A 14,447-nucleotide genomic window follows, 5' to 3' on the forward strand; every position below is an offset into this window, starting at 1 on the left:
AAGTGTATTAAAGTAGTTGATTCAGCTTTACTTGATAGCACCCCTTTCAAGAATTTTTCTAAGCAGATAAGTTAAATGTTGCATTCAAAGCAGTTATATTAAATATTTTACCCAGCTTATTCCCTAGATGTGTGTTTAAAAAATGTTCCCAGTTAGGAAGCTGTCTCTTAGTACTATCTTCTCTGTCCTGTTTTTAAAAAAACATACAAACCAAAACAACAACAACAACCACCAAACAAAAGCATACTTTTCCTTTTTTTGGCCCTTTTGTGTACATGATGGCTGTTTTATGGATAACGTATGGTGGTCACTTGTTTAAAGGACCTACAGATATAACTGGATGCTTATTACGTAGGAGAACCACAAATTTATGTGTTTGGTTCACTGAATATTTGAAAAGCTGCTTCTTTTGATCAGATTTTCCATGGTAAGGTTGATGTCTTGTAAAGGATTTAACTGTAGTGTAGATGGTAATCTTGATAGATCTAAATGTTCTGAATTTATGAATGTGGTAATTCACTGTGAATTTGTCAAGTTTTTTACTGGCAACCGTATAGCATTCCTGGCAGTGTTATGTAGGTGGATGGGCCTCTCATCTTTAGTCAGTTCATTCAGAGCTGAAACAGATAGTGTAATTGGTATCTCTTATTTTTAGGGATTTTTCAAGTATATGAAGATATTTTTTAGCTATCTTCTTAGTATTAAAGCTAACCGTGGGCATACTTTTGCTTACTAGCACTGTATTTTTAGCAACTTTTAACTCAGCTAATGAAACTTGTCTTAAGAGGATTTGCTAGTTGCATTTAAAAAGTCTGTATCTTGGTGTTATATACTAGATTTTGAATCTTAATAGATTAAAAGAACAGCATCTCTTGAGTTGTTTCTTTTACCTTTTACTAAAAATTTCATGATGTGCAGAATATACTTCCATAACATACTAAATTCAATATGTTGTTTTTAACAATTCGCTGTGTATGTTTAGACCTCTGTTTTCATTTCCTAAGACTATTATTAAGGTGGAATATTTCAGTATGAAAGTTGTTGATGTTAGTGTTTAAAAAAAAAAAAAGGCAGACACCTCATGTGACACATTAAACATTATCAAATTTGAGGTAGCCATTACTCAGATTAGCTGTCATGAAAAATGAAGTATTTTCTGATTTCTGCAGTACCGTATATTCCTCTTTATTTCTCAGACGGGTAGCCAGTGTGTTCATGTGTTCAAGATGGAGACTAACCTGGAAAGAGTGCAGATACCACAATTTCACAATATGATTAACTAAATAGAGGAGATTGAACTTGGGCCTGTTTAAACATCTAGTTTTCAGTAGCTCCAAGTCAGGAGAATATTACCTTAATGTTTTTTATAAAATACAATTGTGATTGTGTTATCCGTTTTGGTCTATAACTGGACTAAATATGAGGGGAAATTATTCTGTGCAGAGAAAGCTTGTTTTGGTTTGAAGTTAGACTTCTGTGAATAGTGATATATTTTATGTCACTGCAGACTAACAGAATATCATGCTGACAAAAAACATGACATATTTTATTAGGCAACATATTCTGATGTGACATAGTATATGTTTGGAGGAAATTGAGAAGGTGGGAACTCCTTTTGTTTGTGGGAACTTAGAATTCTACAAGATTTATGACTCTGAAAATCATAAAACAAATACATGACTTCTCTGGAAAATAACTTTTTATACCTAAATAAAGAAAAAAATCAGATTAAGTGTGTAAAAGGACTGTTATTTAGCCTTTACTCCATAGTATTTTTTAATCAAATTTTGTATAAAATTTTAAGTGTCAGATTACCATGGCTTTTAAAAAAAATTAATTTCAAAATACAGTTAATCAGGTCATGATTTTTGAGAACATGCTTCTCATTCACATTGTGGAGTTGTATTGTCATTCCATTTCTTTGTATGTTGAGAAATAACTTATCAATAAGTGCTAGTTCATTTGGAGAAAATAACTGCTTCATTTTGATTTCTTCCGTCTGTTTCTTTAGTCATCTTCTGAATTTACATCTCTTTGTCTCTATTACTTTCCTCCACAGCACCTTCCCCACAGGGACCTAGGATTTTCCTGTTTCCCAGCTCCCCTACACTCTCTTGTGATTCCCCACATCTTAAAAAGTCCTGTCTCCTCCTCTCGGGGTCTAGCCTTAACCCTCTACACTCTAGCCATGTCAGCCCAGTTGTTCTGAGGAAAAGTGTTTCTTTCACTGAAGAGCTGCTTCTGGCTGCTTCTGGTAGGATCAATCTATTATGGCCTTTTAAACAAAGTTTTAAGAAAGTAATGGTGTTACTTGATACAGTGGCATTTAACACACAGCCTTCTATAACCCTGTGTTTTTGTTCAGTTACCCTCTGAAAACTGCTGGCTACATGACTGACTATTCATGCCATCTCTCACCTCTGCCCCAGAAGCTTGAAACAGCTTCAGAACTTCTAGGATTTGGAAGACATGTAGTTTATGCTGCAGAACTTTGTCCTTTTCCCTCACAAAACTTCCTTCAGTAATTGAACTAAAATAATTTATATAGTTTATTTATTATTTTTTTAATGCCCTTACTCCCTTCACTTTGTTGTTCCTATATTTTGCATGGAACAAGCACTTGCTCATTAATTCATAATTTATTGAAATAATGGCTATCAGATGGCTAGCGACTCTGCTCTTCAAATTAATCTTTTAAAGCCTGTACAAACTTTTTATTTGTACTATCTCCTTTTCCATTTCACTGATACGCATTATTTTCATAGATTTAAATTAAATAGTTGATATTACCGCTTTTTTTAATGTAGAAACTATTTTGGTTAGTTTGTATTTTTTGAGTTTGTTTCATGTCCAGTGTTTATGCTATGTTTATCTGTATTTAATATCGTATAGTCCCCTACTATGATGTTTTGAATCAATGCCAAATAGAACAAGCAATTTAAACTTGTTTAATGGGACTATACAGATACTAATCTTTTTGTTTCCTTATCCAAGAACAGCTAAAAATATTTGTTAAAAATTATAGTATTTTTATATATTATTATATGGTAATGATAGTCTAGTAATTTTTGGAAACGTTAGGTATGAATTAACATACATTATTAAGGCCGGTATTATTGCCAGATCTCCCAGCCTTTGGTTAAAACAAATAACTGCACTTTGATGTATATGTACAATCTCATTCATGTTTGTTAGATGCTTGATCAGAATTAAAAGGAAGCTAGCAAAGAATTGTTATGTTAATTCCGTAAAAGAAAATCTTGGCTTCATTCATAACCGTTTGCACTGTGGTGTTTGTATTTCATCTTGCTTCTGACATTCTTTTTGTTCTTTATTCTGTGCTTCCCTATACAACTTAGGCGTTTATTTTTGCTTTGTCAAGTTAGCACTGATGTTTTTTAGATACAAGAAATACCAATGATAGTATGTTTTTAGGCATGAAATATTACCAAGAAAATCTGATTCACCAGCATTGTGTTTACTTTAGGAAAAACACAATCTTGGTATGTGTTTATTTTTTACTTTTGCAATTTCTAACCTTAGAGCAAATAACTTCCTGTCATACATATAACCTGCATCTTGACACAGTCAAGAGTACAGTTCCTCGATAACAGATAATTCAATAGCAAAGATGTTTTTCTACCTGATAAACTTTCCGTCTCTTCAGAAAAGCCCCTTTATTGTGGGGTAGGGGTGGGAGTAAAATATATGAAAGAAAGAGAAAATTATCCATATTACGCAGAATTGGAGTTTCTCATTTTCATTTACAGATAATCTGCAGGTTATATGTGTGCAAATATAGTAATTGGATAAGTGTGGCAGTTTTAAATGCTGAGCAGTAGTCCTTAGCTTATCTGAACAAACCAGCTGAGTGAATATTTCATTGTATAGATATTAATTAAAATAATTGGTAAATTTTTTTGGAGGTTATATTTCAAATCAAAGGATGTGCCTTGCCTTTGCAAATTTTTTTTTCAGTCCCAGTCATGCATTATACAGCTACTGCTGTAATTATGTGTACAGTCTTGTCCCAGTGGTTAGGAAAGGTGATTTAGTTACTTTTGAAACTCTCAGAAAGCCAGATTTTTTTTTTTAATTTTAAACTGATAATGATATTAGAGAGAGATACTAGACTGTAGAGTAATCTGGCAGAGAGGCATAATTCAACAGTGTGGAAATAATGGTGACATTGCAGCCCTTTTTGATAATGGCTGAAAATCTGATTATGTAGAAACTTTCTGTGAAAAGCAGAGAATGTAGATAGATCCATATTGAAATAGTAGGCAAAACTCCCAGTAGTAACAAGGGGTAAAAGAAAGAAGTTTTATGTCATAGGAAAGAATTGCAAGCCCAGGTCTTCAAGTCTCTGTGTTTTAAATGTGGTGTGTTTTGGGTTTTGGTTTTTTTTTTTTTTTTAAAATTCAGATTAACAGCAGAAAAAGATCTTAGATCAGGAGGTTTTTGTCCAAATGCTGAAACCCCCCCCCCCCCCCCCCCCCCGCCTAGTCATGTGAAAACCAAACCCAAAATAAACCGTGATGCGTAGCACTTTTTTCTGAAAATTAATATTATGGGGATAATTTGACTGTTTTCAATGACTATTTTGTATATTTTTGAATTAAAATTTTATTACAAATTAATAATATATGCTTCTTTGAATGTCATTTGTACTGATACCATTCAGGAATGGGCAGTGGGAGTGCTGGAAAAGAAGGGGGGCCATTTAAAACTCTTTTAAGACAACAGACTCAGTCAGCTCTGGAACAAAGGGTAAGGCATTTTATACTTGTATTTTTGACCTACTAAAGTGAAATTTTAGCTTGTTGCAAGTTAAATGTTTCCTGTTACTTTCTGTTTAAAAATGTGTAATTTTTAGGTCTGAAAACTTTTTGGAAATGTTCAATGTTTAATAGACCTTTCATACACATATTATTTAAGTTTTAATATATTACTAAAGCATTAAGGAAACAGTGGAGGCAATAGCTGTAAGGTGCACAGCACTCAAGTGACTACAGGTGGTGTTACAAGAAACAGCATAGCAAAAATTACTGGTATTTAGTCTCTGTAAGTTACTGATGATTGTGAAAGTTTAATACTCTACCATCATGTATTTTTTAAAGTTTTTATCGGAGCCAAAGTAGAAACACTGGAAGAGCTTTGAAGAAGGTGAAAATCCCATTAATAATTGCAGACACTTTCGGTTTTGAAAAACAGATTTGGTGCATAATTCAGCCTTTGTTCTACTACATGAATTGGCGTTTATGTACCCTTTAAAAAATGGTAACTTAAACAAAACTAAACCACTTCCCAAGCAATAAAAAGGGCTTTATAGATTTAGAGTTTTTTGAAGAACCTCTATAGGACTAAAAATGCTCTGTTATTGTGCTGAATAGACTGTGTAATCAAAATAGTGTGTTTAATTCTTTGTTTAAATTTTTGAATGAGTCCTTGCAACTTTTTTCTCTTTATAGATTATATACTGCTTTTGTCAAAATGTTATTAGTGAGGTGTCTTGAAGGAAGAAATGTGAATGTTTTCCTATTCAGAAATAAATTCTAGTTTAATTACTATTTCTGACTACCTGAATTACTTACATAGAACCATATACATTTGTCAAAAACAAAATCAGCTACATCTGTGAAATATAAGTGAATAGCTATCATTTTGAGTAAGTGGATGATTCTCTTCTCATTTTTTGTGTTATCTGTTGCTAAGGGAGGATCGCCTCATAGGTTCAGTAGAAGGCGGGTATGTTCCAAAACATTGTGTGACTCTCTTTGTAGCCCTTTCTTCTTGTATTGAGGATTTCTAAACAATTATTTGAAATATTTTCATTTTCTTTTTTGTGAGGCTTTGCAGATTTCTTTGTAATCTTGTTTATACAGGATTTTTAAAATCTTTGTTCTGCTTTTTTTTGTTTTTGTTTAAGAGCATTTATTATATTAGCATACTTTTGCTTATTTAGTGTTTTGCATGTTGATACGTTTCAGTTAAAATTTTCTTTTTAAATACAAATCCATGTTTAATGCTTTAGTTTGAAAAAAAATGCTTTAAAAAGAGCCTTTTCTCTGTTTCCCTTTGTTTCTGCTAGCATTTCAGACATTTCATGGCTGATGTGTTATTTCCTTAGGAAGCTTTTTAAAACCAATTAAAAGTGTAAATTAAGAGCACTTAATGAATTTTTAGAGCTTGAATTATTTGCACGTTATTTTGATAAGACCTGCATATTGCCTAGTAGGGAAAAAAAGTACTGTAAATGGGTTGGAAATGTGTTAAATCTGTTATTAATGATGGTGTAGCAAAGCATGCTGACTGTTAATTGATACAAAAAATATGTTCACACTGTCTTTCTGAAAATACCACATTGGATGTGTTTTTGCTACAGTTACCTTCCCCCCCCACAGTTACCTAACAAGAATGAATAACCCTTATAAAATATTTTGTCTGTTTTAGTATTGCACACATAGATAGTGCACTCTAGTTACCTGTCTGGATTAGTCAGGGTAGCATGTATTTGGGAAAAAAAAGAATAAATACAATATGTATAATATATTCTGCATGAATTAGATATATAGTAAGCTCTTTTGAGTCTTCGTTCAGTTTATTTGGGTATATGGTAATACTAAGGCACATTAAAACCAGTTCATTTAACTGGATATCTCCACAGTTTTTTGGGTTTGTGTGGGGTTTTTTTCTGGTTTGTTTGTTTTTAATCAAATGTGCCTTTAACGTGTCACTTAAATAACTCTAATTGCAAAACAGAACAGATTTTTTTGGAAGGGTAATATTACTCAATTTCTTCTGGGAAAATACACCAGCTGTACAAAACTCACATACGTGTTATGTTTTACATTAATATATTTTTAGCAATTCACAGGATGCCTGTTGATAGCAGGTGTAACTATATCACAGCTGTCTTTTTATTTTTTTTATCTATAAATGTATATGGTGTGTTTCCATCAGTAGGAGAATTTAAGTTTACTTGACTCTCAAAAATTTAGCCTATGTTCTTGTAGAAATGGCCAAATGCTGCTTTTGATGGTATTTTGTATCTCTGTTGACCTCAGCTTGGACAAATGCTCTTTTATTCCTCCACGTTTGCGTTCTGCAAGTGCTTGAGAGATCTTTGCTGCCTTTTCAAAATGAAGATCTGTTGATCTTCATCTCTGAAGAGCACCGCTAGATAACTGTTGTGTTAGAGTGCAGTTCTATGATTCTTTTGGCTGAAATGCTGAATTAAGCAACTTTTCTTTCCAGTGACTTTGGGTTACTATCCAGCCCATCCCCTCAGTTGATGAAAAATTGTGAGGTTGTTCGGGCGCCTTGTGAGATGGCACAGTAAATGTGCTTAGAATTAAAAAATATTCAACCAGGAAATTAATAGTATGTTAACTAATGGACCAGTTCCCTACTCTGGTTCAGCCCAAAAAGCTCTATGAGCATACCTGAGCATTACAAGCACTTTCTGAGGGAGTGATACAACGATGGGAATGAGTGAATGTCTGGAAGGGAATCTGAGAACTGCTTCAGCTGACACTAACACCAAATGATACGTGTGTGCAGCCTTGTACCATGTGCTTTTTCATTATTTAGTGTGTCTTTGTATGAAATGTAATTTAAAAAGAATACTAGCAATACATGTATATGTATACACAAACATTTTTAAACTTTGTATTAAACAAATATGATGAGGGTTTTATGTAAACTTATCAAACTTTCCCTGAATTCCAACTGTAAAATCTGTATGTAATTGCAAGGATTAAACCGGTGGCTGTTATTTCAGGGTCTGTGCAGTCAAAGATGTGAAATGGCATAGTGAGTTAGTATTGGTAAAACGATCGACCACCTTGGAAACTTTAAGATCATCATGTCTTCTCAAACATGGGAATACTCTGTGCTTGCATCACCTCGATGTAAAGATAGTCCTTTGCAAATTGTAGTAATAGAGGAGATTTGTACGTGTGGAAACACTTCATCTGGTTCTTATGGAATCTCTGTTTTCCATGCAATAAGTATAGCTTTATAATTTTGAAGCATTACAGGTTACCACATGTAATTGAGCCTGGAACTTGTATTTGAGTAATATAATAACAAAAAACACCAAACCTTTAAATGAGCTGAAAAAAGGAGACGAAAAAAAAAAGCCATCATACAAAGTGATGGATTTCCATCTGTGTCAGAATGAATGAGACATTGTTAATGGAGTAAGGGCATGTCAGAATGGTTTAGTGAGTCAGTTACCGAGATTTATCGGTGGCTGAAATTAATTGATAGGACATAGGTCTAATTTTGGCACGTATCATAATATAGACTTGTAAGTATTGATATGCCTGAGTGTATTGATTGGGACAAACCCATGTTATTGCTTTAAAGTTTTATTCCTGTTTTGTAGTGTAGTGAATCAGGCACACTGGAAATCTAAACATGTTGAAATTACTTGCAGTACAGGGCCTTAAGAAAATGAACAAAAAAATTAAAGTAATTTCTGAATCTCCATATAGACTAAAAAACATCCTATTTGCTTATGCATGGAGCATGGAGTATTGTTCACTTTGTTCACCACATACTCCTTTAGCACAATGTAAATGCGAGTGTATGTACAAAATATAAATGTAGGATAGGCTTAATGGAATTTCATATAGGTGGCATATGCAGTAAACTTTCATTGATTTCCATAGTTCTGGGAAAGCAAGTTATTTTTAATGTCATTAATGTGGGATAACTGTATTCAGGGGACAGAGCAAACATATATGTTGATATATTCGAGGTTATGCAGAGAGAGTGTTATGGGATTATACCCGGACAAATATTAACAGTATACTTGTGAATCACTGAACAGTTGATACTACAGAGCCACAGTGAAAGAGGTTTCTAACAAAGTTTTGATGTACTGGGGTTTTTTCCATTTTTTGGCATAAGAGGTACAGAAAAAGGAGTTTGGACTGTGTTTTATTCGGAGCTTTCTGACTGTTCTGATAACCTGCAAAGCAGTTTGCAATGTGTTAGAACCTTCTGGGGGAATCTCTTCTCTAGCCCTCTCCAGAGGTCTGTTTGGTGCTCCTGAAGACAGATTAGCCAAGCAGGTTTGCAGAGTCCTATGGTGAAATCTTCCTGCTTTTTAATTGCATTGTGAAACATGATTGCAGGTTTTGGTCTTCTGGGGTTTTTTTTGTGTTGTGTGGGTTTGTTGTTGTTGTTGTTGGTTTGGGGTTTTTTTTGGGGGGGTGGGGGTGGCGTTTGTTGTTGATCCTATGGTTGCTGATTTCAAAGTTTGACTCTTAATTTTGAAAGTCTAAGCCAAATGAAAGTCCAGAACACTTGAAGTTTGTAAGACCTTTGAAAAGGTTGTAAGAGTTCTAATAACAAGTGTGCTAATAATTCTGAAGTGTTAATCTTTAAATCTACATTGGGCTTTAGTTTAAGATGACTTTTCATGCCATGTATTGCTGGAAGAACCGTGATCCTCATTTAATCTGCAGCATGTATGCTGTTTAGATAGAAGCTCAGTTGAACTGTACTGTTGCGAGTGCTTCAAGTATGTGAGAAAGGAATCTATGCTGACTTTCTCTCATATAAAGTTATGGTGTTTATTTTTTCCATTTAAGCAATCATCATGACTATACAAACTATGATTGCATGATTTTCTTTTATTTTTCTTTTTTTGCCTTTATGCATTTAGAATTGCTGAACATAAATCTATTGCCTTTCCCCCATAAGTGTGCTATCATGTGTATATTAGACATTCAGTAGAATGTCTCTGTAGAAAATAAAATCTTCCAGTTTTGGCCCACCTCCTTTGAATGAGTGTTTTATTCACAATTTGTGTCATGAAATTACTGTTATCACTTACTTTGCCTGTTGTATGATCTACATTTTTGAGTAGTTGCTGAAACTTTTTATTTATTGATTCTTCATTTTAATTATGAATTGTAAAAACTAATTTATGAAAATGAATCGGAAGTGAATTTCCTTAGTTTAAGAACTTAGAGCTGTATTTCAAAGACTTGGATATTCACTGGCAGAGCAGTCAGTTAATATTTTCTTTGGTATGTTTTCCTTTAATAAGACATTTACAATTCTTGGAAGACTACAGTTTGTTTACCCTGTGTTTCAGGATCAAACTGCAGTCAGTTGTAACAATAAGACCTAAAAAATGGAGAAAAATGTTCCTTTATGTTGTATCAGCTAAGGAGAGTTAAATTATGTTGTTTAGCTGCCATCCTAAAAGTGGACCAATAGAGGCTTTGTGTAAAATTTTGATTAGTTATTAATATTGTGCTGAGACGCAACTCTATGGGGGAAAAGTATCCTTACATCGGATAATACCTCTGCTTTTATTATACTATGGGTTACATAGTGCTTAGTAAGCCTGAAGGAAATGTTTGGCCTAATGTAACTGCTTTGCTTGTATTTCAGGGAAATTATCAATTCACTGCATGTTTATTAGCAATCAACAGTGGTTGGTAAGCAGTCATTTGATGTTTGTTTTTAATCATAACAGGAATTTCCATTTTTTACCTTGACGACCTTTCCACCAGGCTTCCTTGTCCACGTTGGTGGTGTTGTCAGTGCACGCTCTGTGAAGCTCCTGGATCGCATTCACAATCCTGGTACGTTAACACAATAACAACTTCCTTGCCCATGTCTAGTTGTAATGATCACATCCTTCTAATCTTTGTAACTTTGTAACGCATCAGTATATGGATAGGTACAAATCTATTCAAACCATGTATATTAAAAGCAATGCTTTTCAGACAGTCTATTTAAGCCTGAAAAGTAACAGTTGTTCAGAGGGTATGTTTTTAGTGAGAAACTTTGCAGCAAGTTAATGAAGTAATAATAAAGTACTTTCAGTCCAGTAACTTTGAACTAAAAACTGTCTCTGAATTATTTAGGGTTTGATTTTTTTTTAAACCACTTTTAATATTAAAACTTGATGCAAACTTTCCATTTAAACAAAAAAAAGGTGAAATGGTTGATCTTAACTATGAATGTTTTCTAATTTTCAGCTCCTTGAAATCCTTAAGAACTAATGACTACCATTTAGCTCCATGCATCTTTTTAACCTCTTTTGATAAAAACTTTACAGCTTTGTTTCTGTTCTTAAAAACATATACCGAACAGTCCTTTAAGATTTTTATTTAATATTTACCTGGGAACCCCAGCACTGGAACATGTGTATTTTGCATGTCCTAGTTCTGACATCAGAATTAAGTGACTTTTGACTCTGAAGACTTCGTTGTTTTATTCACTGAGACAAACCGAGGAATAATCTGTAAAAAGTTAGAGTTAACAGTGCACTTAACACAGACGGCGGAGAGTGAAAAATAGCACCTGTAGTGGTTTTGCATGCACTAGTCAGGAGTAATAAACCAAACTTTGTGCAAATGCATCTTTAAAAGCGTCTTTCTTTTCTTCCTGTGGCCCAAGGCAAGTAATTCCACAAGCAGGAAGATTGTTGCCAATATAAAGATTTAGTAAACTGACAACATGAAATAAGATCTGAAACTTAATTTGGATTTAAAAAAATCTAACAAATTTTTAAAAGCATATAAGTACGCAATACTGTTATTTTTTCTCCTATTTTTAAGATTTATTTACACAGTGGAGAGAAGATTAAAAGAAATGTCAAAGTATAATTTGTATGTGGGTCTTCCCTTTCTGTGTGGCAAAGTTGTCTTAGGCTTCTGTGTTTTCAACAGATTTCTGACACAGGTCACTTATGTGCAGTTTCCTGTGTGATAGATTTATCTAAGGCAAAATGGAAAAAAAATATGCTCAGAAGTTTTAAAAACAATTTCTTGTGTTATGCACTCCTTTATTTTTACCAATTGACTGAAAGCAGGATAAGAAATAAGAGAAGATAGGGATGCATATTTGCACAACTAAGCGGCTCTTTGCACTGTTTTTGTGGGACTTGTAGGTTGCTCCTGACAAGTGAATGTAAGATGCATGATACTTTGAACTCAGTATATTGCAAAACAAGGAGAACAAAAAGGGGAATGAAGGCACATGGCTATGGGAGGGAAGGTGAAGAAGTAGAAAAAAAAAAATCTGGTAGTGATGATCATATTAAGTATTTGAGTCAAATAAGTCTGTAAAATATTAAAGGAAGCAAATAAACTGGCAAATAAATAAACAGGAAGATGTAGAAGAGGAAAGAACATTTGAATGGGTGGATTGAGAACTTATCAATTAAGACAATAATTGCTATATACTGTACACTTTGTTCACGCCTAGTGCTAGATTGCTATAGCATGCTCCTTTTTTCCCTTTCTATTTCAGCCTCTTATTAACTCTGCTGTCTGTGTCTTTCCAGTTCCTGTGGAGTGGTGTTGTCAATTGTGTTCTTGTTGGTAGTTTTTTTTTCACTATTCTGCTCCTATAACTGATCTACTAATTTGCTGTTTTGAACTCAGCCTTTGTCGGAATTATGGGTAACACAAGATCATACAAACTGCTAGACTGGAATAGTTTCAATTCAGGTATTTTACTAGTCATTCAGTACTACATATGCTGACAGAAATTATGGCAGCTCAGTGAAGTTCTTAGAAATGATGTAGGATATTTAGGATAATGCTTCAAATTTAAATCTGTTTAACCATCAAATGCCTAAATGTTTTGTATTAATGTTGTTAAAGGCTTTCTTTAAAATTGCAAAACATGATTTTAGTATAAAATAGTATTGCTAAGAATAATTTAATATCAATCTGGAAAGCTGAATGTTCAGATGATTATTTTGTAGTAGCTTTCATCTCAGTGTCCATGAAGCAAATAATTTAGGGAAAGAGAATGGATTCTTATTTATACAGTTGGGATCATGTCAGGTATGACTTTTGGGTTTTTTTAAATAATTTTTTTTGTCCATTGGTTGATTTGATTTGAGGGGGTGCTGTTTGTTGATTTTGTTTTGTTTTGCATGAGCTTGCACTTTCTTCAACAATGGCTGTACTTCTGTTAATTTCAGGAAACTGATGAATGTGTTTGTTCTAAGTAATAGACATAAAAATGGTCTGGAAAATAGACGAAGAGGACGATCTGTTTAAAGAGGAGGGTAGTGTGTAGTCCAGAACTGGTTCGTAAGTTTTGTGTTGTAAAATGCCGTCAGCTTGCAGGACATAGAACATAATAATGTGAACTCTTTAATCACTTTAACACCTAATTTGAAAGAAGCTCCAATATTCTATTTTTATGCAGTTTTAGGGATCAAAGTGCATAACTTCTTTATACAGCTGCAGAGAGAAGGATGAGCTGATGATACAGTCTACACAAAAGCTACATAGAGTACTGGCCTCTTATGGGGAGAAATAATGCCTTCCCCCTGTACCCCCTCCCCTTTTCCTCTAGAAACGTAGCATGCTTTTGAGAAAAGAAAGGCATAACTTCTCCGCATATAATATCCAAGCCAGCAGACCATGCCAAACTTTGACGTTTTTAAAGCTGGCACAGTAGAAAAGTGTAAAGCTCATCTCTGGGGGTTGGTTTCCTCGAGAAACAAACTTTTCTTCTTGGTACTTCACTGTTGCAGGGCAGCTATGTGTCATTTGTCATTGGAAATTGCAGTGGCATGTCCTATGCTTCAGTTTAAATTATCTATATACATTTTTCATTTTACAAATAGTTCAGTAATAGATAGTGCCTAGAACTATTGGCTCTGTTTTTTGTGCTTGCTCCTTGCCACAGTGAGCATCCTGTAATATTAAAATGATGAGGTTTTCTGGTTTTGTTGGCTTTATTTGCTTGTTCTAAAGTGATACCTTTTTAAAATTAATTTTACTTTCCATATGGAAATAGTATTATGAAATTCACAGCTCTATTCCTGGTATAGTGTAGCCTGATCCAAGATGTTAAAAATGTGTATAAATTTTGCATTTTTTTATGCTACCTTCAAAAGTTTGAATTAATTGTTGCTTCTTCGAGGTAGTGTTTCGTAGGATGTTACCATGGAAGAATTTTATTAGAATGATGGAGTAAATGAGTTATGTGCAGGCACTAAACATACATTGAACTAGGCTAAAAAGTGATCCAGAAATGTAAACCTTGGAGGGGAAGTAATGAATTAATTTTTTGACAGAATATCCAAAACAGTAGCCTAAACTTTTTAGGGATAACAGGAGAAAGAAGGCGCATATATCTCTCTCTCTCTCTCCACACACGTATGCATATATATATGTGTGTGTGTGAATATATATACACACATACACATGCATATATATACACACACATATATATGCATTTTATACCCAGAGGTGGTTGATACCCAAAAATTTTGGAGTAGAGAGGTCTAAACCAAACAATAATTTTGGAGTTAATACCTTGCTGAGAACTGTCTGTATTTCTGTTGGCTTGATATATGGCAGCAGCTCTGTATTAAAGTCTTGATTAACCCTACTGGTTAGGGACTAAGCAGGTTGTGCTCATATTCCTGGAAGTATGGTTTTTTTTCA

General features: G+C 33.8%; 1 protein-coding gene across 16 annotated transcripts in view; it reads left to right on the top strand.

Moving 5' to 3' along the window:
* C2CD5 (C2 calcium dependent domain containing 5) overlaps positions 1–14,447 on the top strand; it is a 70,233-nt gene that overhangs the window by 16,856 nt on the left and 38,930 nt on the right. For 13 of the 16 annotated variants that reach the window (XM_064459944.1, XM_064459914.1, XM_064459938.1 and 10 more), the window contains 2 exons: positions 4,685–4,770; positions 10,502–10,610. In XM_064459944.1, coding sequence (XP_064316014.1) covers positions 4,685–4,770; positions 10,502–10,610 — 195 coding nt within the window. Of the gene's footprint in view, positions 1–2,059; positions 2,255–3,480; positions 3,504–4,684; positions 4,771–10,501; positions 10,611–14,447 lie in introns of those variants that run through there. The other 3 variants (XM_064459981.1, XM_064459985.1, XM_064459973.1) reach the window with 2 other exon arrangements.

The sequence above is a fragment of the Phalacrocorax carbo genome, chromosome 1, assembly GCF_963921805.1.
Source record: "Phalacrocorax carbo chromosome 1, bPhaCar2.1, whole genome shotgun sequence".
Taxonomy (NCBI): Eukaryota; Metazoa; Chordata; class Aves; order Suliformes; family Phalacrocoracidae; genus Phalacrocorax; species Phalacrocorax carbo.